Source organism: Archocentrus centrarchus, chromosome 4 (assembly GCF_007364275.1).
Source record: "Archocentrus centrarchus isolate MPI-CPG fArcCen1 chromosome 4, fArcCen1, whole genome shotgun sequence".
Lineage (NCBI taxonomy): Eukaryota > Metazoa > Chordata > Actinopteri > Cichliformes > Cichlidae > Archocentrus > Archocentrus centrarchus.
In genome coordinates, this window is record NC_044349.1 from 26543537 (window position 1) to 26566907 (window position 23371).

At 38.4% G+C, this 23371-nt stretch overlaps 2 protein-coding genes and 1 pseudogene across 3 annotated transcripts; 1 reads left to right on the forward strand and 2 right to left on the reverse strand.

Annotated features, from left to right (window-relative positions):
- Positions 1–526: 526 nt before the first annotated feature.
- On the reverse strand, positions 527–2068 carry LOC115779643 (cytochrome P450 2J2-like; annotated as a pseudogene).
- Positions 2069–3425: 1357 nt separating this feature from the next.
- LOC115779638 (cytochrome P450 2J6-like) lies at positions 3426–22868 on the forward strand. 2 transcript variants are annotated; one of them, XM_030728402.1, is made up of 12 exons: positions 3426–3693; positions 3995–4157; positions 4579–4728; positions 4837–4997; positions 5082–5258; positions 6125–6266; positions 20446–20606; positions 20753–20929; positions 21013–21151; positions 21601–21788; positions 22072–22213; positions 22351–22868. In XM_030728402.1, the coding sequence occupies exons 1-12, from the start codon at positions 3511–3513 to the stop codon at positions 22524–22526; spliced, it is 1959 nt and encodes a 652-aa protein (XP_030584262.1). In that variant the 5' UTR covers positions 3426–3510; the 3' UTR covers positions 22527–22868. The 2 variants fall into 2 exon arrangements, with proteins under 2 accessions (XP_030584262.1, XP_030584261.1); XM_030728401.1 differs by lacking the exons at positions 3426–3693; positions 3995–4157; positions 4579–4728; ... (1 more) ...; positions 5082–5258; positions 6125–6266 and adding exons at positions 18559–18843; positions 19928–20093; positions 20186–20338 and having other exon boundaries at positions 22351–22860.
- LOC115779641 (cytochrome P450 2J2-like) lies at positions 10896–15709 on the reverse strand. The gene is made up of 9 exons (XM_030728404.1): positions 15466–15709; positions 15006–15168; positions 14624–14773; positions 14361–14521; positions 14097–14273; positions 12895–13036; positions 12621–12808; positions 12396–12537; positions 10896–12295 (listed from the first exon to the last, which is right to left on the reverse strand). The coding sequence occupies exons 1-9, from the start codon at positions 15646–15648 to the stop codon at positions 12120–12122; spliced, it is 1482 nt and encodes a 493-aa protein (XP_030584264.1). The 5' UTR covers positions 15649–15709; the 3' UTR covers positions 10896–12119.
- Positions 22869–23371: the final 503 nt, after the last annotated feature.

A 23371-nucleotide genomic window follows, 5' to 3' on the forward strand; every position in this document is an offset into this window, starting at 1 on the left:
GAGAATAATGTCCCCTCTCATTTAAACGAGAGGGGAAATGTGAGATTTCTTGGAAGCTGAAAAAAACTTATACATGAACAAGAAGCACTCTGAGAGTGCAAACAGCTCACTCTCTGGGCAGTGTTTTAAAGGAATATATTTATTTTGTTTTCTTTGTTCGTTTTAAATGTACTTTAAGAAACTTCTATTGCACCCCCACCCGGTTCAGCTAAGCAGAAGAAAATGGATGGGTGGGTGGATGGATGGATGGGTGGATGGATGGATGGATGGATGGACGGATGGATTTTATTGCATATTAGAAAAAACTTGTTTATGTTAATTATGTATCAGGATTTATTAACAAAATCCTACAAGCTTAGAAGAATTAAAATACTTATTATATATTATATTTTACTAGATACTACTATTTTTTTTAAAGAGAGAACTGTATGTCAGATATTCTTAATTACTTTAAGAATAATATAGCAAAAGACAGTCATTCGGTGAGCTGAGAGACAGACATGCTTAGTTTAAGATAACTGATGCTTTAACGTGGTGCAGCACACAGACGATAAGATTTAGGACAGCGTGTGGCTCCCAGCTTGAACTCCAGGCTGGGCTTCTCTCCAGCAGGTGCAGACAGTGAAAACCTCTGCAGGAGGGCGGTAAAAAACAGGAATAACTCCATCCTGGCCAGCTGCTCCCCAAGACACACACACTTACCTGAGAATATAGAAAACAACAAGTTTAATTACATAATTGTAAGCAGTGATGGTAATCGGTGACACGCAGTATCTGTTTTACCACTGCCTAAAACAGTGTTTAACTGGGTTTAAAAGGATTGTGAGTAATGACTAACCTGCAGAAAAGGGAATGAAGGCATCTCTCTTTCTAAATTTGCCATCCTGGTCCAGAAAATGTTGAGGATTGAACAAATGTGGAGTTTCCCAGATAGACTCATCATGAAGAACAGAGTGCAATGTAGGCATGATCATGGTACCCTAAAAAGTACAATTTGTTAAAAAGGCAAAATTGGAACATCACTATTAGCTACATTTTCTTACCATCAACAGCTCTCATTTGAGGATCCCTGAGTCAGTTGTAACTGTCCTTTAGCCATCATTTATAATCACTTTGTTCTTTGTAACTACACATTTATTACTGGTGGATTGTGTACCTTTGGAATGGAGTACTTATCCAGAGTTGTGTTCCTGTTTGCCATGTGGACCACATTAAGAGGGACAATATTTGCCATTCTCTGGATCTCGTGGATAACTGCATCAGTGAATGGCATGTTTTCTCTGTCAGTTGTAGATGGCTGTCTGGATGAACCAACCACAGCATCTATCTCAGCCTGGACTTTCTCTGCACACAGGAAAAACAGGAAATGATGTTTGTTGTGTAGTTGGCTAAAATTGATGTTGCATAATTCTTTTCTTCTCCCAGTACAAAACCAAAGCTTTGAGAAGCCCCTGAAAATATAATCTGTAAGATGCTCACAAAACATGTACACACAGTAGATATTACTCATACAGACACCTTGTATGTCAGGGTAATGGATCATGTACAGAAGCCCCCAGTGTAAAGTAGTAGTCGTAGTTTCAGTTCCAGCTCCAAACAGGTCCAAGGTGCAAGCACTCAAATTTTCGAGGTAAAAACCAGAATCTTTGTCTTCCTTCTATCAATGGCACAATAGACAATTATTATATTTCATTATATAAATAATATAAATACAAAACATGTTCTGAAATCTTTCACACTGTGTAAAATGTAACTAAAAACTGTATGCAATTACTTGCAAATCGAAAAAAGCATTTTTTTTATTTATGTATATTATGTACATAAATCTATAATTAAAGTTACACAAAAGTATAAGTATATATGAATCTGTATGTTTACATATTTTATTATAGATGTAAGAACAAACAAGAAACAAACCCATTTAGTCTCTTGGTGATGAAGGGTCAAAGGTTTCTCTGTGTTCTTTTATCTTAATTTCTACAAATTCAGTTATCTTCTTTATCAAGCTAAATGTCCTCTGGTGAGGTCCAGGCAGCAACTTCATCAGCCAGGGCATGGTGTTGTACATCCACAGAGCAGAAAGACAGTAACTGGATTATCTGACTGCCTGGCTGTATTATCATTAGCATCCATAAAGATTATTATGTATTTATCATTTAAGGTCTGCCAGGCCATAGACCTCAAAGTTTGTGCTCATACCTGCTTGAGCAGGTATTCAGAGACTTCAACCTCCTTAGGAATCTTCAGCGGAAAGCTGGAGTTTACCACATCTGACAACAATATTGTTCTACAGGAGAACTTCAACAGTCCAAATGGGAAGAACTGTGAAAAATTGGAGGGGTTTCACTGGAAAGGAATCATTAGGAAAATAGATGGATGAATGAGTTCTGATGGGTTTTCACAGGTGAATGTCAATGACCTCTAGGTCCAAATCTGCAATTTTGTTTACAAGTTGGGATGCTGTCAAATGTACATAGAAACAGAGAGTAATGTTTTGCAAAACCCATATTTTATTCACAATAGAACATAAAAAACATATCAAATGTTGTATCTAAGAAGACAAAAATCATTCACTGATTTTGAATTTAATTTTTTTATATGACAAAAATAACACTTAATGTTTGGGGGAAAATACATTTTAGATTTAGTTTAGATTCAATAATCTGAATTTTCTTAGCAATAACATGAATTTTAAAATTACTCACTCGGTATGTACAATTACATATTTTTATAAATGTGTTCATTTATGTAAAAATGCCTTGGTTATGTTTTTGAATAAAAAAAAACCTGACCATAGAGTCATGGCATGATGCTTACAATATATAAGCAAGATGTTTATTATTTATGCACACACTTTGTTATGGGATTTCTTTTTGTGGTCTACTGTAGTGTTGGGACTTTCAGCAAGCAGTTTTTGTAATTTGATTATTTGCACTAATGGTGCGACTGATTTCATCAGTGAAGCATTTCAGCTCATTCAGTATTGTACTTATTTATTTTATAAATTAAAAAAAAACCATTTTACTAAGTGAAGACCCACCTTTATTTACATTTTTTACTGGCCAGTTTTGTTTATAATATGATGTCATCTAATCAGTTTCCTCCATACGGAGACTCCCCACCAAGCACTACTGTGTTTTCAGATTATCTCAGTGCTCACTGGAGTGGAGCTTTTTTGTTCTTTGAGCTGTTATTTATTGTTCCTTGTGAAAGACCTTTGCCTGTTTACTCATCACAACTTCCTGCCTGGATTGTTTGCCACCGGTGAATGACCTTTCATTTCATAATTATACTGTTACTGTGTAACATTTAACATACACGCTTATAGTCAGCAGCCAGCTGAAAGAGTTTATGTTCCAGCCCCCAGAGTTCCTGATACATTAGTGTTATGTAACATGCTTGGGGCCTCTTTTTCCTCAGTCCACTGCACCCTGATAACAACATACATACCACAGCCCTGTCCTCTGGCTCACACTGTTTCTCTTCAGGCAGATTTCTTATACTTTCATCATGATTTTTCAAGCCCTTTTTGATTGCATGAATTTTACTAGTTGGCTGTTGCTCGGTTTTGTACTGGTAATTTTGGCTGATGTGATACGAAATCGGAGACCTCACAACTTTCCACCAGGTCCCTGGGCTGTGCCTCTTTTAGGAAATGTCTTCACTGGAGTAGACTACAAAACAATGGAGGAGGTGAGCTGAATGTTAACACTTGCAGTACGTGCATGCACTTGATCTTTGCAGTGCAAAATACAATTAGTAGCCTGGTCAATATCATGTGCACAGTAAATAGCAACAAATGGACAGGAGTCCAACTGTTAAAGACATTTTAAAGTTTTAGTGAGGATTTATTGACTTCAGCATAGCTCCTTTTCAAAACTGTGTTTTTTCTACTCCTTGAAACATATTAAGTCTGACAAAATTGTCTTTATTACCAAAGGAATAGCAACGTGTCTGTGAAACATTTCTCCTCTTGATTTATTTCTGAATGCAGCTGGCTCAGAAGTACGGCCCGGTGTTCAGTTTGAGGAGGGGCAGTGAGAGGGTGGTGTTTGTTACAGGATACAAGATGGTCAAAGAGGCTCTTGTCAGCCAGCTGGACAACTTTGTTGATCGACCAATCGTCCCACTTTTCCATGTTATATTTAAGGGTATTGGTGAGTGGGTCAAAACGTGTGCTATTGCATATATTTTCTGCTGCACCATTCTCTTTGTCAAGGCAATAATTTTGTATTTCAAGTATTACATGCTGCACTGCTTTCTACAAATATTTTAGGCACATATTTTACTTTGTTCTAGCGTACGCATGATTTCAATCCAACCATGTTATGTGATTGCAAAATGAGTGGCGTTTTGGCAAAATAATCATATTTTTATTTACATTTTGATGCTAATACTTGTTTACCATTGATTAAGCAGAATTTCTTGCACCACTATCCAAAACAGTGCAAAATCATGCATAAAATTATGCAAAACTTCTAATACAATCTTTATAGTTCTTAGTCCATTGGCAGCCTCTGGTAAGTTCTTGGTTCTTCATGCCTCAACATTTATTAATTCAGTATGACACTCTAATAGGTATAGCTCTGAGCAATGGTTACCTTTGGAAGAAACAGAGGAAGTTTGCCAACACCCACCTGCGTTACTTTGGAGAGGGCCAGAAGTCGCTGGAGAAGTACATTGAAGTGGAGTGCCACTTTCTTTGTGAAGCTTTCAATGAGGAGCAAGGCAAGCAGACTGCAGAAATTCACGTGACTGAAGCGTTTCTCATGCACTGGAATCATTTCTTTTTCTTTTTTTTGCCATTTATTTATGCTTGATTTGACATCTTCCCAGGAAGACCATTCAACCCCCAATACACCATTACAAATGCAGTCGGTAACATCATCTCCTCTGTGGTCTTTGGACATCGCTTTGAATACAGTGATCCAAGCTTTCGCAAGATTCTGGAGCTGGACAATGAAGCGGTCGTGCTTGCTGGTTCCGCTCAGACGCAGGTATTCCTTCTTTAAATTGTTATGTTGTTACCATAAAAACAAACTGTGTTGTTGGTCTTTTAATCAGTTTATCATCATCAATAGCTGTATGATGCCTTTCCTGGCATCATGAAGTACCTGCCAGGACCTCACCAAACTGTCCATGCCAACTACAGGGAGATCGTGGCTTTCTTGAATAGGGAAATTGAAAAGCACCAGGAGGACTGGAACCCAGATGACCCTCGTGATTTTGTTGATGCATATTTGTCAGAGATGGAGAAGGTAACACAAATATATTTCTACCAAAGCCTATGAACCCTGTTAAGTTCTTTTTTTAAAGTTTGCATTAAAACATGAGGCATGTTTTAATGCGCGTTTATATGAACCACAACAATTCTGCAACCCTCAGTGGTCACCAAAATAACTTTGAACTGACAAAAGTAATGAATAAAAATTTAAAGAAAATGAACTAAAATCAAATATTACTTTTGAATTATGGTATAGCAGAAATATCACAAAATTAATGAAACTGTCCAGGACAAAGATGATGGTGTACCATACTGAACATGGACCACAGAAAGCTACCACACCCCTGCTGAAAGCAAATAATAAAACGTGAGGCTAAAATGGCAAAGTACATACTGACAGAGCTTCTATCCTTTGGAGTGATGAGACAAAGCACAGTTCTGTCACAGTTTTTTCTTCTGTCTTCTCCCTTCAAACCTGAGACAGCTGGAGCAGTCTGGGAGGGGGCCAAAATACATGTCGACAGCTGGAGAAGTCTCACTGAGTGTTATAAAATCATTTCAGCTATTACCTCAAAAGGGGGATAGGGCAATCATCGTAATCCTAAGGCTGAGCAATAAAGTTGCTATATTTTTTTCCAGGCCTTTTTTTATAATTTGTTTTAAATAATCATCTTAAACCACAATTCAAAAGCAATGACTGATTTTCATTAGTTGCTTTGCAGTAAATTTGTATTTATTACTTTTGTCAATGAACAGCAACATGTCAGGCTAAATAAATCCCTAGTAATCAAATGAATCAAAAGCACAAACCACAGGGTCATGAAATTCATTGGTAATAATGTAACTAGCCTAAATATGCCCAGTACTGTGGATAATAATTAATATTTTTTGTTACATTAGAAAAAAGAGGATCCTCATGCTGGCTTTAATACAGAAACACTTCTGGTTTGCACCCTGGACCTGATTGAGGCTGGAACAGAATCAGCTTCCACCACTTTACGCTGGGCCCTAGCATTTGTGATGAACTACCCAGAGATACAGGGTTAGTGCCTTATCACTCTCTCCTCCATGTCATTATTTCTCAGATTGCACATCCTCGATTCCCCTCTTCAGCTCCTCTCTTCATGTCTTAGTCCCCCCTGACAAAGAAGTAAAAGAAGTGCGGACAAGAGAGGCATCAGGATGAAATGAGACATCCTTGCTCATGGGGCAAGAGGCAGGGTACACCCTGTACAAACAACCATCTACACTCACACCTATGGGCAAGTTAGAGTAGCCAGTTACTGTAACCCAGTGCTTCTCAATTATTTTCTGTTACGCCCCCCCCTAGCAAGAAGAAAACTATTCGCGCCCCCCACTCCCCACTGTGACTATCCATCTCTGCATAACATTTTATCCTTATTAACATTAAAGAAAAAAAGAAAGACATATGGTCAAACTTACAAAGAATAACTTTATTAAATTGTGTTTTAAGTCTGCAACAGAAAAGATTTTAAGTGCATCATTGCCTGAAATTAAAAATAAATAAATCCTTGTTTAAACTGTAAACATGTTTGACCAACTAGACACAGCAAACACACCGGTCTTTCCTCTTCTCCAACTGTAGTGACAGTGAAGCCAAGCGCTAAATACGCTTCGTCGTATTTCCTCGTCTTAGCTTTCGGGTGACTTTCTTTTGTCTCATTATCTTTGTCTCTCTCCGCTTTTCTTTTCATCCCTGTTAAAAACTTTTTCATGTTGGGGGTTGTTATGTTGAATAACGGAGGCTATAGGCAGAACGCAGTCGGAGCTTTCTGTTGACTCAACACTGCTAACCAAGGCAAACCTGTTGTCTTGTAAGTCGTAAAATGTTGCACTGTCGCAAACGTGACAGAAGTAACAATGACAGCGCCACTGCCGCCTACTGTAGTGGATGCGCAATTACACTTTATACTAGTACGGCCCCCCAAAAAAAAGCCTGTTCCCCAGGGTCACACGCGCCCCCCCAGGTATCGCACCGCGCCCCCAAAAGGGGGCGCGCCCCACTATTTGAGAACCACTGCTCTAACCCCAGTAACTGCATGTCTTTGGACTGTGGGAGGAAACCGGAGTACCTGGAGGAAACCCACGCAGACACAGGGACAACATGCAAACTCCACACAGAGAGAGAGGGGGGCCCGGGCCAAGGTGGAATCGAACCCAGACCTTCTAGACATTCATGCATTTTAAGAACTGAGATATACTTCTACATGGTACACTGTTATTGATTTCTGTGAAGTCAATGACAGTCAATGACAGGAGGAAGGGTGACACAAAAGATGGGCAGCCACAAACTACAGAAATCAGAAAAACCTGAAGAATATACATGGATGATTTTAGGCAAATGTGACTGTGATGGTTATTGCTGTCTGTATCAGTTGTTACTGTTTCTCCTTTCAGAAAAAGTCCAGGCAGAAATAGACAGAGTGATCGGACAGTCTCGCCAGCCGACCCTAGCTGACAGACCCAACCTACCTTACACTGATGCCGTTATCCATGAAACCCAAAGGTTTGGAAATATTGTTCCCCTGGGATTCCCTAAAATGGCCTGTAAAGACTGCACACTCGGAGGATACTTTATTCCTAAGGTAAGGGGCTATTTACCAGACTCAGCCACAGATCAACATTAGTCTGTAAATACGTCAGTAAATTATTTATAAAAAGCTGATGACCACATTGTATATCTCTATTTAAGGGCACAGCTATTAGTACGATACTTTCGTCTGTCCTGTTTGATAAGAATGAGTGGGAGACTCCAGATGTCTTCAATCCTGAGCATTTCTTGGATTCAGAGGGGAAATTTCGAAGAAGAGAGGCCTTCTTACCATTTTCAGCAGGTAATTTTAAAGTATTTTTGGTATCAAATGAAGTTTACATCAACAGTAAATTTCATACCAAAATTGGCGACAGCAGGATAAATACTTCTGATTGCTTCCCAACAGGTAAACGTGTGTGTATCGGTGAACCCCTGGCCAAAATGGAGCTGTTCCTTTTCTTTGCATCTCTGCTCCAGCGCTTCACCTTCACTCCTGTTCCTGGAGAAATGCCCAGCTTGGAGGGTGTGATGGGCTTCACCTATTCTCCCAAGGAGTTCAGGATGCTTGCTGTGCCTCGCTGATGTCATTCTGTCCAAACAGAAGGATTAATGAGCTGAACCTCAAAATCTTTTTACCAAATCACCAACACTGTAGAATCCCACAGAGAAGCAATGACATGACAGAACTGACCTGCAACTGAAAATATACTTTGAATAAATACACAATTTAATCTGTATTTTACATATTGTAAGAGAACACAATAGAACTGTGTTTATGTAATACATATTAGTGGTTACACAGCTTTGTTAAAAAACAGCCATGTGTTGATCATTGCTGAGTGAACACCATTATATTTCACATTATTCCTTTCTAATACTGACTTGGGTCTTTATCTGTATTAGGCCAAAGGATTTCAAATATTATCTTCTGTTTATAAATATGTGTTGTATTTTCATTAAGTTCACTTAAAAGTTTATTCGCATGTGGGTAAAACAGCACTCGTTTTTATACATATTATGGACACTTTGACACACTGACTTTGAACTGTTCTGTGAACTTTGCATCCTTTATCTGATAATTACAAATACAATTTCCATTCATGATGGAAAAAAAATTTTTTACAGTGCTATGAATTAAACATTATCAAATGTCTCTGTTATATATAACAGATACATAGTCACATTTTATTGAATCTGGTGAATTGTTTGTAAAAATGAGAGAAAATGGGAGAAACGTGAGTATCTTTGAATAAATTTACTGAGCATATTTTTTAAATTTGTTTACATGAAAAATAAATCCGCATACAAATACATCCCAGTGTCTTCAACTCATGCCTAAATAACTTTAATAGTTACAGGACATTATTAAACATTTTAAACATACTTTGAGTATTATATAAATCCCCTTCAGCATCCAGTAAAACTCAGACTGCTTCAGCCCAGAGCTGTCTGTTTACACAGGGGGGTCGGTGAGCGATAAGGCAGTTGTTATGTTTGAGTTTAAACAGAAAGAATGTGATCTTCAAAAACTTACTAAAACAGTTTGCAGAATATTGACTGAATTATATAACAGGGGTCACTATTCCTTATGTGTTGATTACCCTTGTCAAACATAGCAATGTGATTGCCATTCTGAAATTGTTGAGTGGGCAGATGAAGCTCCTTAGCTACATACAGCAGCAGATTTCGTGGCATACAGTATGGCTCCCATGTGTTCCCTGTCTTTATGTCACTGAATTAAAATGGGCTGAACCATTATAGTGTTTAAAAATACAATCTGTGCAGCTCAGTCAGTCCAGTACAGACTTTTGTTGCTGCTGCACTTGGTATGGTTGGTTTTACTTTCTTCCAAGTATATTATAAACTGTTTAGCTGAAATGATGAATCACAAAGCAAAACAAACCAGGGTTGGCTGTTTCCAAGTAAGGAGAGATTTATTATAAAGAGGAAGGTGGTTTGGGGCAAAGAAAAGGTTCAGGCTGGAGAGCAAGAAATTCAGAGCCAGAAGTGGAGAGCAAGAGCTGAGGCCACAGCAGGTGGGAGTGAGGGAACACGTTCAAGAGGGAAAATGAGCAATTAGATGAAGGGCCAAACACATTCTTCATACTGCTGAATGAGCTCCAAAAAACTCATTTTATGCCTTATATTAAATATGTTTTTGGCAGTGCTAGTTCGATCACATTCACAAACTTGTTTGTTTGTGTGTCTGGAGGGAAATTTAGGATGAGTCTACTGTATGAGCAGAACCAGTGGGAAAAACATATTTAAAAAAAAAACTGACACTAAAAAAATCTTTTTAATTAAAACTGTACATTCAGACACTGAAGTGAATGTGACCTCTTTTTTTTTTGTTTGTTTTTCAAATAAGCCTACTTGGAGTTCACACATTCTTTTATGTTGATTATCAGGGCAGAACTTGAGGCAGCTAATTCATCATTGCTAAATATCTACTTGGCCCTTTGAGAGCAAGATTTGATAAGCAGTTTTATGACAGAGGGAAAAAATAAATAAAATAAAATAACATAAAGCACAAGAACCACTAGCTGCTGTTTGTGCTTGTTTCACAGCATCGTGTTAATACCTACCTGAATGCACCAGACCAGCAAATTGAAAAAAAAAAACATCTGCTTTTAGAGAGGCTGCCAGTTACTCTCTTAATCTCCGTGGAGTGTTCCTAATTTTTCACATTTCACTTAATTTTTGTAAAATAAAGTTATTGCATATAATGATCTATTTTTCATCTGAAGTTGTATTTACCTAAATTTACGACCTGTTGAGGACCAGACTTTTTTTTTTTTTTTATTTTGTCCTGATACGTAAATCCTTGAAAATTGAAAGAGGGTGACTGTATTTGAACAACAGCATTGTATTTATGGCACTTCACAAATAGCTAATTTTTGTTAATATTCTTTAATAATATCTATTTTTCATGTTTGAACAACACAGAGAATCTGACCTGGGCTTCACTGATGATACCCAGGGTTGGTCATGTGCTGAGTCCTACAAGGAGCTTCATAATAGCCAGGATACAAAGCAAGCAACTCTGAGAGGCTCAAGTTTTAGTCAGATGTCACCATCAGCAAAAACAAGCCACATACAGAGCTAACAGAATGGCTGTTAGTTTTTTAGTGTTTATTGAAAAAACAAATAGTGAATTATTATTTATTACATTTTTGTTATCAGAATGTGGGTTCCACAAAAGGCTTAACATACTGAATAAATCTGATTTACAGAGTGCAGATTGGTGAAACCAGCAATGCTAAATATCCCATGTGATGCACTCTGCTTATTAGTTCAAAACAAAATTACTAAGTAAAATGTAAAGCCAACAGGTTCATCATGGCACTTTTTAAATGAATCATTAGATTAGAATACAAAATACTCTCAATGTAAATTGTAACACCTTAATGAATATTTTAGTGTGACTATCTTTTCTCAACATCTAGTTTTGCTATGCCAAAGACTTGCCACGGCACTCTGCTGGATGCCCTTATTCAACAGCGTGTCTTTTGTCCTGTCTCTCTCCCCTCAGCCCCAGCCAGTCATGGCAGATGGCTGCCCCTCCCAGACCCGGGTTCTGCCGGAGGTTTGTTCATGTTAAAAGGGAGTTTTTCCTTCCCACTGCCACCACTGTTGGGTTCTCTCTGTAATTAACACAACCAAAACAATACAGGGCTCAACTTTCAGTGTGGCATTATTGATTTTGTAGCATAATAACCCTTTTCTTTCAAGGTTAAAATTGTGGCTTTGATACATCAGTGACATATTCTTCATATTTCCTGGTAGGGTTGATTAACTGAAGACCTTTAGACAACACCTAAGTCCATGCAAGCCAACTACAAAATTATATCCATTACTGCATAGTATGTAATTGTTTTGTCTCTTAATGTGTTCATTAAAGGGAGGATAGAAACATGCTTACATTTTAGCTGTTACTACCCATTAAGATACAAAGTAGATACAAAACTATCTACAGCAGATGAACAGTATCTGACAGTCATGTCCTTAAGAAATATGAAAAAAGTCCAGCAAAGACCTGACATGGCACCAGAGAGATGCATCTGGCCCTGCAGCTGCTCCATTTACTGTTTGTGGAACAGAAACGGTCTCAGTGGAATGGTCTCACTGTGATAGATTGACCTGAAAGAGCACTGAATGTTTTTCAAGAGGTGGGAAGAGCTATTCCTGAATATTATTTAAAGAAATGATAAGAGACTTGCATTAAGAAAGCTGCATGTCTTTTTCAGTTGCAAGCCAGAATGTTATATTTTTGCTTCTCTGTAGATTTCTAGTATGCTGATAAAAATTTGTGTAGCTTCAAGTTATTGATGTGGAATGGCATCAGCGAGGCACAGCCATCATCCTGAACTCCTGAGGGGTATGAGTGAAGCCCAACACACCATCCAAGCTGGGCATTTCTCCAGGAACAGGAGTGAAGGTGAAGCGTTGGAGGACAGACGCAAAGAAAAGGAACGTCTCCATTTTGGCCAGGGGCTCACCAAGACACATACGTTTACCTGTGGGGAAAACAGAAGTATTTGTCTTTTGCATTTGGTGGCAGTCAAATGGGAACTTTGATGATTGTTGATAATGAGCTAAAAGTAGATTGAAAAGGACCTGCTGAAAATGGTAAGAAGGCATCTCTTTTTCGAAACTGGCCCTGTGAATCCAAGAAATGCTCAGGATTGAAGACATCTGGAGTCTCCCACTCATTCTTGTCAAACAGCACAGATGCAAGAATCATAGTAGCAGCAGTGCCCTGAAAAGGAGTTATAAGATATTTTTGATATTAGCTGTTTATAAATAATTATATCTGGGTGAATTAGGTAAATAGTCCCTTACTTTAGGAATGAAGTATCCTCCCAGTGTTGTGTCTTTGCTGGCGCTTCTTGGAAATCCTAGGGGAGCAATATTTCCAAACCTCTGGACCTCATGAATAACAGCATCAGTGTAGGGCAGGTTGGGTCTGTCAGCTAAGGTGGGCTGGCGTGACTGTCCGATCACTCTGTCTAGCTCTGCCTGGACTTTCTCTGAAAATGTAAGCACAGCAACAACTAAAACAAGGAGTTCAGTGGTCATCATGGATAAACGGGAATACATCAGTGTTGACTCTCACCCTGTATGTCTGGGTAGGTCATCATGAATACCAGGGCCCAGCGTAGAGTGTTGGCCGTTGTTTCTGTTCCAGCTTCAAACAGGTCAAGGGTGCATAACAGCAGCGTTTCAGTGTTGAAGCCAGCCTGGGGATCCAGTTTTTTCTAATGTAAGAGAGAAATACTGACATTATCCACAGTGCTGAGCTGATATTGGCTAATTTACAGTAATACCAAATATATTATTCTACAGCAGGTTTGTACATTTTCCAGAGAAATTGTAGCTCTTGCTCTCCCAGTCACATATCGTTAGCCTCATAGCATAATCGCCTCAGTCATATTTTGGCCAAATTGAGATATCTTATCTAAATGAATCTACAGTGTTAGCAAAGTAGAATTAGCCAGGTATCTCAATTTGGCCAAAATGTGACTTAGGCAATTATGCTATGAGGCTAATGATTTTCAGAGAGTAGTTTTGAGTTTGGGGACTTTTAAATTCCTGTTTTTTTTTTTAGCATTCTCTGTCTGGTACTTAATTTGTTTATTGATTACATTGTTATCTTCATGTATGTTCTTTAGTATTCTTTACTCTTAGCTCCAGTTTTTGGTTGCATTAGAGTTTAGTTGTTTTCTTAGCCTTTCTGTCTCTTTCTCTTGCTCTATTACCCTGTGTCAAGTTTATTCTTGTGTCTACATTTCCCGATTTTGTAACTTTACTTTGTTTCACACTAGCTGCACTGACTTAAGTACAATGTAGCATTTATGTCTTATCCTTTTTTATTTTTTACGTTGCACATTAACATGGGACACCTGTGTCTTTCTGTGCTCAGATTTCTTTACAGCTTCACGTGCTTAGTTCTAAATGTAACTGACATTTTAAACTGTTTGCTTGTCTTGATCTACGTTATGACTTTGTTTACTGGGAATGTCTGTATAGGAGTGCAGGGCCCCTAACTGTGAAAGAAAATCCTCAAATGTATACATACATACTCACTGCACTCATCTGTTTTATGTTTTTATACAGCAGAGGTTCTCATAATCTCACTGAAGTCAGAGAGAGGAATCTGACTTACATTAATTTTTATCTTTGTGTTCCTTCTGGCCACTAAAGGATCTCTTGATCAGGTGGAATTTTCGAAAGCATCTAACTATTTTAATTATTCTAATGCAAATGTATATCATTGTTAATATGATTCACAAGCTTTGCTAGAAATGTCTTTGCTACCCTCTCCATCTCTGACAGATACGCATCAATAAAATCACGAGGGTCTTCAGGGTTCAAGTCCTCCTGGTGACTTCCTATTTCCTTCTTCAAGAACTCCATGATCTCTCTGTAGTGGTTTTGGATAGTCTGGTGAGGTCCTGGCAGGTACTTCATGATGCCAGGAAAGACATCAAGCAGCTGTTGATGATGACACGTTCTCAGATCAGTAATACACCAACACAGCTTGTTTTATTATCACAACATAACAGTTTACACAAGGAATACCTGTGCCTGTGCTGAGCCAGCAAGCACAATAGCTTCATTGTCCAGCTCCAGAATCTTGCGATAACTTGGATCACTGTATTCAAAGCGATGTCCGAAGACCACACAGCAGATCACATTACTCACTGAATTTGTTATGGTGTAGTGGGGGTTGAATGGTCTTCCTGGGAATATGTCAAAACCAAGTCATGACAAATCATACGTTAAAAATTTTTTTTATTGCACAACAAACACTTTACTCAACTGAATTCCTGCAGTCTACTTGCCTTGTTCCTCTTTGAAAGCTTCACAAAGGAAGTGGCACTCCACTTCAATGTACTTCTCCAGTGACTTTCTGCCCTCTCCAAAATAACGCAGGTGAGTGTTGGCAAAATTCCTCTGCTTCCTCCACAGGTAACCATTGCTCAGAGATATACCTTTGAAAACATTATATAGAATAACTAACAGTCTCTGCATACATATACACCCCCCCCCCCCAAATAAAATAAAATAAAAAATATGTGACATTAATGTGACATTTTAAAAAATATTTCTTTAAAGGGTATCCCATTTGTTTTTGAATTTTGTTTGTACATTTTACACGGCGCCCCAACCTCAGATACAGATTGTTGATTGTATATTTGGTAGTTTCTAGATTCATGTACTCACCAAGGCCGTTATAGATAGTATGGAAGAGAGGGAGAACTGGTCGATCGACAAAGCTGTCCAGCTGATTAACGAGAGCCTCTTTGACCATCTTGTATCCCGTGACGTACACCATCCTCTCACTGCCTCTCTTCACACTGAACACAGGACCATACTTCTCAGCCAGCTGCATGTGGAAAAAATTTGTTGGAGAAATGTTTCACGAACACTTGGATATTCCTTTGATGCCTTCAGTAGGTAGGCAATGAAAAATACATTTTTTCAAGACTCTGAAGTTCATAAATTCCCCACAGAAACTACTCCTCTCAAATTATGGACGTGTGACAGTGATGACTAAAAATCTTTAAAGATGCATTTTTGCTATTTCTTGTGCACATCATGTGGACCAGGTTCAAGTGTCCCTGTTAAGATCTGCTGAAACAAATGCATGCATGTAGTGTAAAAGTGATACTTTTAAGCTCACCTTCCCCACTGATTTGAAGTCAACTCCTGTGAAAACATTTCCTAGGAGAGGCAAAGCCCAGGGTCCTGGTGGAAAGTTGTGAGGCCTGCGGTTTTTTATCAGATCAAACAAAATTAACAAGACAAAAATGAATGACACCCAACTTGTAAAATTCATATAGTCAAAAACAACTTGAAAAATCATGATGAAAGTCTGAATGATCCCTGTGAAGAGCCACACTTTGATCCTGCAAACAGGACTGTGGTATGTCTGATTTTATAGGGGTGGGACATGCAGTTCTGGGCATACAAAGGCGCTAGATCATGTTATGTAACACTGAAGACCTTATGTGAAAAACAGAGCAGGATCTTGAACTCCTACAACGTGCTGCTGACTATAAGAATGTCTTTTAAATCTTAATACCCATGCTGATTTGTCAGTGATTAAAGACAGCTCACAATATGATTTTGTGCAATCTATGACATATGTTACAAATGTGATTAGTAGACAGTTTAAAATAATAAATGTATTTGTGAAAATCAAAAGCGGCACTGGCACAGTGGTTTGTTAAAAGCAGAAGCATGATTTCTTGGTGTTGTAGTTGAATTTCCATGCATGTGTCGAGCCTCACCCCCAAACTTCACCATAACAATCAGACTCACTTGTTACATAATCTGACCTTTCTGTCCACATTCTACAGTCTGCAGCCAACATTCTGTTCACTGTATTTATGCTCTCATTACTCCTCACTGCAACAAGTGTTGAAATGTGTAGTTTTTGTTAGTTAATGTAACTTTATTGTGAATAAACATTAAAGCCTGAAGGCATCTTCAATGTAAGAGAGATAACATATAAAGTTCTCAGTGAAATTAGTTTCTATGTCACCTGACCACAAAATCAGCTACTAAAACAGAACACTTATCAGTTTTGTAATTATTGATCAAATAGTGAATTTAACACAGGACACAACAAACAAAGTCCAATTCTTTGACAGCTGGCAGAGCATGTACAAGTGGTCAGGCAGCAAGGCAAACAATTCATGCAACTGCGAGGGCAAAAGGACAAAGAAGGTAGTCGTTACCTGAGTGGTGGTAATCAAGCTCTCCTTACTGCATTCTGTTTTCTGCGAATTAATATCTGTATTAGTGACTTCCTCCTTCATTTGGATTCCAGATAAACCACTCCATTTCACAAATGAGACTATTTTCACCATAATCATTCCTGCTCCACCTGCCTCAGTCTTCGATAACACAACACAAAGCTCATGGCAGTAAATCCCTGAGTTAACCATGACTCAGGCTCTGCTCTAGTTCTTGTTGTCTCTCAATAAGCCTTTTAAAAAAATCTTCCTTTGGTGTATAGAGTCTGAATTCAGTCTTTATACAGTCTTTATTTTGCCAACATGACAAGGAAGAGAAGACTTCAAAAACAGCTCAAGTCCATGCACAGATTTTTAGAGCTATGAAAACTGTTGCAGTAGAATAATTAGTAAGCTATATAAAATCACAGCCTAATAACCTAGCCTTAGCCTAAGACTGGGGTTAGGGGAGTAGGGAACTATTTGGTAGTTCAGATTCTGTGCAGATTCTGGAAAAATCATATTTGGGGTCAGATTTCAAGGTGATTCCAAAAGGGGGCGTGGCCTGCCAGGTGAGACAGCTCAGGTGCTAAATAGTCAGGTCTCAGTTTCTGGCATGCAGAAGGAAGAGGGAAACTGTTTTTCCTGTTCTTTACAGGTTAAAAGATACACGATCCCAAACATGTTCCATACAATGTAGAGATCAATTCTATGTTGGTTTTTGTCTGGATGTTTGCTTTGTTAATTTATGGCCATAGAAGAGGTTAACTAAACAGAACTATCACTCAACTATCAATGTAGTTCTGGGCTGGACCCAAACTGTTGACAACACAGAGGGGGGGGACCCACTGAAACAATAAATTAACTCCCTACAAGAAACCCCATTCCCCCAGTTAATACAGCAGTTTTGTATATCTGCTGTGATACATGCAGTCATGCACAGCCTGTATATCTGAGTTATGCATTTAGTGCAGGATGAATGCATATTATCAGATTCATATTTCAGTTGTGTGATTGTGGATACAATTATCACAGTCCCAGAAGTTCATCATCAGTTTTCTTGCACTTACCTGAATCCAGGTTGCAGGGGGGCTGGAGCCTGTCCCAATTATCACTGGGTGAAAGTCAGGTTACACTTTGGACAGGTTGCCAATACCACATATGGTTAGTTCTCATAGTTTGGAAAGTATTGTTTTGTTAATAAAAACAGTAAAATGAAAAGAATCATCATTTATTCAGTACAAAGTATTCAGGAACCAACATTCAACAGTCCAAAAACTAACAAAGGACAAATGTGACTACTTCTGAGAGTGGAGAAAAAAATCATTATATTCAAATTTCCCAGACATGCACAGCGATGACCCCAGTGTTTCACTCTTACTCTCATCGTGAAAAAGTGAAAACACTGTCAGATGACTAAAATGTAGCGAAATAAACAATTGAAGTCATTTTCTTTCTCTCTTTGAAATATTTTTTTATGTGGGTCACGTGTCATCATGCAGCGCTGTGAGTCTGGTTTAAAACAGCATTAGATGTGCATACAAAAACACCCTCAATTAACTCATGCTTTTCAAATACAGAACATGATAAGCAACCCCATAAACTGAGAAAAACCAAATTAAGTTCTGGGCCATCAGCTTATTGTCACAGCTGTTGCTTTAAGTGACAGGAAGTTTTCCTCTTGCTTCTGCAAACCACAAACTGAGAGCTGACTGTTTACCACCTGAGCCGTCTCACGTGGCAGGTCACGTTTTGTGGCACAGGTTGGAGACTGATCCCAGATTAGATTTTATGCAGGAGGAGGACAAAAGCCACTCTTTATTTATGTTTTATACATAAAAACTATATATATAATGAACAGAATTAAAACCCTTCATGTGACCGTATATTATTATTCCCATACAAAAAAGATAATTTTATATAAGCATTAAAAATAAGACTATGCTTTGTAGCCCAGCGTGTTATGCAATTACTGTATCACAAGCACCTTTGAACAGAGAAGTATTAGTACTATGCCATGACCTGTTTGTCCTGAACTGTTGCATCAGAAGAGTATGAACTACTTGTGTATGCGAGGAACAAACACATCTCCAGAGCACAGACAACCAGCTGCTGTTGTTTCTCTTCCTCCAACCATGTGGTTTTCTACCTTTTTGCTGAGCAATGAGGGGGTTTTACTCTCTATTTTTTTGTTCCTTCTGATCACATACTACCTCAAAAACAGGAATCCAAGAAATTTTCCACCAGGACCATTTGCTTTACCCGTTCTTGGGAATCTTCAGATTGTGGACAAGAAGCACCCATATATTTATTTTACCAAGGTACTGATTTATACTTATGTATTCTTAAGGGGTTCTAAGCAAAAAGTACAATTTAAAGTACTGCTTTGTTGTTTGCATGGCCAAGCCTAATACTGTACCTTTTCATGCATTACTACCAAAAACACCTAGGTTACTATCATTTGATGTCTGCGCTGCTGCAGCGTTACTGTTCTGGGAAAGTACACATGAAGGCTGCATTGTAATCTACTGCTTAGATTTAACAGGACACAATGACTGAAGTATTAAGAATCAAAGACAGAAAGTTATGTATTATTCCTAAATAGTTTTTTTGCTTCAGATTTTACTTTGAGCTGTTTTATTTTTCTGGGTTGTGTTTTTCTGTTAATTAGATTTTGTTCTGGATATTCAGATTGTTGAATACATTTAGGTTCACAACCCTTCATGATCAGAGTTGCACAATTACTCAGAATAGCTGAACACTATGCAAACAGTTATAGTCTTGCCAAAGAATGAAAATAATAAGTTACTACAATTTTTTAAACTTATTTACTTTAAATAAAGTTTATAAAGAGTACCTTTGTTTTTGTTTCTTTGGTTTGTGTTTTTTTTTTTTATGCTAAGACCTATAGCAAAAATGGTATATTAGAGTCATCAGAGGGTTAAAAAATTTAATTTAAAGACCTGGGAACTGGGGAGTAATCAAAGAAAAAAGATTTGTTTCTACAGAGAGAGAAATTTTGGAAAAAAAAAATGCAGCCTCTGGGCCTAAATAATGAGGGCGACAGGAAACAGTGGTGGTAAAAATTACATTTCCTGTTGGTGTTGTTTTTAGAAGTTATTTGATGAATAAATAACAGCACAGCGTGTGTGGTACGTCAAAACAGATTGTGCTGCACATTAGATGAGTGAAATTCCACTGTTTTATTACTGTTAATAGGCATATATATGTCAGTCTTCCATCTATAGTGATAGCTTTACCAAAAAAACTTAACAGTCAACCCTCTGTCCAAATACAGTCATACCAAAAAAAATATCTCAAAAACTGTGGATCCCAGAAGTTTAATTATCCGAAGTTCATATGAAATGTGATATATCGTTCATACTTGTGTTGTGTTGTCTGCAGCTGGCTGAAATCTACGGGAATGTGTTCACTTTCTGCTTCGGCAGCAATAAAATAGTAATCGTCTCTGGATACAAAATGGTGAAGGAAGCTCTGGTGACACAAGCTGACAACTTTGTGGATCGACCACACAGTCCCATGGCTGACAGGTTTTACTCAGGAACCTCAGGTTTTAAAGTCACCCTCTGTTCACGGCCCCATTCAGTACTAAAATTGTTTTCCGTAACTCATTAACTTCTAAATCTGCATGTTTGTATTTAGATGGTCTGTTCATGAGCAATGGTGAAAAATGGAAAGCACAACGACGCTTTGCTTTGTCTACCTTACGAAACTTTGGCCTGGGCAAAAACCGCATGGAACAGTGTATCTGTGAGGAGATCCGATACCTGCAGGAGGAGATAGAGCAGGAGAAAGGTCCTTTACATTAAGTGGAACATAAAGTACATACCCCTGCACAAGCAGTGGCAACAGCCAAGAATGACCTTTAACCTTTTATCCAGTTGTCTCTTCTTCTTCGTCAGGTAAACTTTTTAGCCCAGCAGGGCTCTTCAACAATGCTGTGTCTAACATAATTTGCCAGCTTGTGATGGGGAAAAGGTTTGACTACAGTGACCACAACTTCCAGCTGATGCTGAAGTATTTGTCTGAGATTCTTTGGCTGGAGGGTTCCATATGGGGTACGGTAAGTCTAAATAATTGACTTCTTTCAGAACATGACACAGAAAAAATACTGTGGTATGAGTGTGGGATCTGGCTTCTGTAACTACGTGGCTTAATAAAACATAACTGCAAATTTAACAGTCTCTTATCACCTGTTTTTCCAACAAGCTCTATGAATCATTCCCCGGACTGATGAAGCATTTGCCAGGTCCTCATAACAAACTGTTCAGCCATTTCGACCAAGTCAAAGACTTCATCACTCAGGAGCTAAACAGGCACAAGAAGGACCTGGACCGCAACAATCCCCGAGACTACATCGATGCTTTCCTCATCAAAATGGAGAACGTATGTGGAGATTGTATTGCACATATGGCATAACTTTATCTATCATTTATTTGCAAATATACTTTTTCCTTATGTTTGAACAGCTCAAAGAATCTGACCTGGGCTTCACTGAGACCAACCTGGTTATGTGCTCTGCTGATCTTTTCTTGGCTGGAACAGAAACAACCGCCACCACTTTAATGTGGGCTCTGACTTTCCTTATCAGACATCCTGATGTCCAGGGTGGGTGATGTGCTGGGCCTTACAAGGAGCTTTAAAATAGCCAGGACATGCTAGCAGCTCTGAGAGGATATACTTTGAATTACAATTGAACTAAAGGCAAAAACCTAACAGTTGTTAGATTGTTACCTTATTAAAAAACATTATGTTGTTAAAAATTCCAAAACTTTATGTTATTAATGTAAATCTGATAAAACAATTGCAAAATGAATTGCAATAGTACAAAGTTTTATGACAGACCATCCAGAAATTGTTGAACATGTCAACTGCCAAAAAAAAAAGTTTTTTAATTTACTAACAACAAAATACAATTTTTTAAATTACATTGTGTGTGAATTTAAAGACATGCAGATCAAGGAGAAGAAATCTGAGAAAGAAAATATACCTCACTTTGGGAAAAGAAAAGTCTCCCCCCACAGTTAAAGCTCAAGTCCTTTAATTCCCTTTCACAGAGAAAGTCCAGGCAGAGATAGACAGCGTGATTGGACAGACCCGCCAACCTTCCATGGCTGACAGACCAAATCTGCCATACACTGATGCTGTCATCCACGAGATTCAGAGAGTGGGAAATATTGTTCCTCTCAATGGATTCAGGATTGCTGCCAAGGATACAACGCTGGATGGTTACTACATACCCAAGGTGCATGTGGTTACATGTGGTTACATGTTTGTTTTGTCAACTTTTTTTTTTTTTTGTATTTTTGGCCACAGCGGCTTTTATTAGCAGTGGAGGGAGACAGGAAATGGGGGAAAGATAAAGCAGAAGACATGTGGGCAAATTGGAGACAGGCCGCCTGCACCGCAACACGGCATATGTATGTGGTCACCGGCTTCACCACTAAGCCACCCGGGTGCCCCTATTTTGTCAAGTTTTATTGTTAAAGTGCATCTTGTTGTTTTCCTGTCTATCTTGTTTTCTCAAGGGTACCGGTGTGTTGCCCATCCTCACGTCTGTGCTGTTTGACAAGACTGAATGGGAGACTCCAGACACCTTCAACCCAGGACACTTCCTAGATGCCAATGGAAAGTTTGTGAAAAGAGAAGCTTTCCTACCTTTTTCTGCAGGTACAGCTCACAATGACCCCCCCCCCCCCACACACACACACACACACACACACACACACATTTTGACCAAGAAAAACAAACAAACAAACAATCATCCACAGCTTGTAACCCTACATGTGTATTTGTGAACTCCTCAGGGAAGCGTGTGTGTCTTGGTGAAAGCCTCGCCAAGATGGAGCTGTTCCTGTTTTTTGTTGGCCTCCTGCAGCAGTTCACTTTCTCTGTTCCTGATGGGGTGGAGCTGAGTACAGAGGGAATCACTGGAACTACACGTGTTCCTGAACCTTTCAAGGTTTATGCCAAGGCTCGCTGAACTATGCAACATCTCACTGAGTTGTTTTTCATTTAATCAGTGTGTAACACACAAGACTGAGCAAAATTTTTTACAGGAAGGCTGGAGTTTTGATTTTGAGGAGCAGGTTGTAATTATTTGTTTAGATCTGCCTTTCTTTGCTGTATGATTGTTTCCCCATAAAAATGATCTGTTAATTATTTAACTATACATCTGCTTCAGTGTGATCAAGTTAGTTTCACTTAATAGTCCTTCATTAATTGCAATAACTACAAACTAGCTAGAGATCCAATACAAATGTGTTTTATATAATATAAAGCTGTAATGTTCTGGTTATGCTATGTGTAAGAAAATGAGTAATAAAATATTAATAATAATTTACTCATTTGTGTCATAAATCTTGTTTAAGCCAGTGTTTACACAATGGATGGATGGATGAATGGAAACTATCTCCTCCCGAGGCAAGCTTATTATTCCAGCTGGGTACCCCACTTAGCAGTGATGTGCAGTGAAGGAATTTAAATAATAAGAGTGTGTGTTGCTGCTTAAGCCTTTAGGTTTCTGCAATATGCTATTTGATGCTATATTTCTATTTAAATTGTTATATTTATGGTATGTCTAGCGTGCAGCTTATTTACACTTTTCCCTTCAATCCCCCTTTTGACCTCAGAGCTTTCTGAGGTCAACTTCACCAGCCTGACCTCAGATGGTCAGCCAGGACTGCACTGATGTTAAGAGCCAGAAGAGGATTTTTGTGAAAACTAATCTTATACTATTGTGATTGTGAATTTAGCAAAAAATTAAGACAGGGTTTAATGATGTCAGTGTACCTACTTTCTATACTTTCTTATGGCCTGGAAAACAAA

What these genes read in the sequence shown, in the direction of transcription:
- LOC115779638 (XM_030728402.1), top strand. Translation starts at nt 3,511, where the DNA reads ATGATTTTTCAAGCCCTTTTTGATTGCATGAATTTTACTAGTTGGCTG. An exon ending in TCCTCATCAAAATGGAGAAC is followed by an intron (nt 20,930 to 21,012) that starts GTATGTGGAGAT and finishes ATGTTTGAACAG; the next exon opens with CTCAAAGAATCTGACCTGGG. An exon ending in CAGACATCCTGATGTCCAGG is followed by an intron (nt 21,152 to 21,600) that starts GTGGGTGATGTG and finishes TCCCTTTCACAG; the next exon opens with AGAAAGTCCAGGCAGAGATA.
- LOC115779641 (XM_030728404.1), bottom strand. Translation starts at nt 15,648, where the DNA reads ATGATTTTTCAAGTTGTTTTTGACTATATGAATTTTACAAGTTGGGTG. An exon ending in ATCTGTCAGAGATGGAGAGG is followed by an intron (nt 13,037 to 14,096) that starts GTAGCAAAGACA and finishes CTCTTACATTAG; the next exon opens with AAAAAACTGGATCCCCAGGC. An exon ending in CTTCTTACCATTTTCAGCAG is followed by an intron (nt 12,296 to 12,395) that starts GTCCTTTTCAAT and finishes TTTTCCCCACAG; the next exon opens with GTAAACGTATGTGTCTTGGT.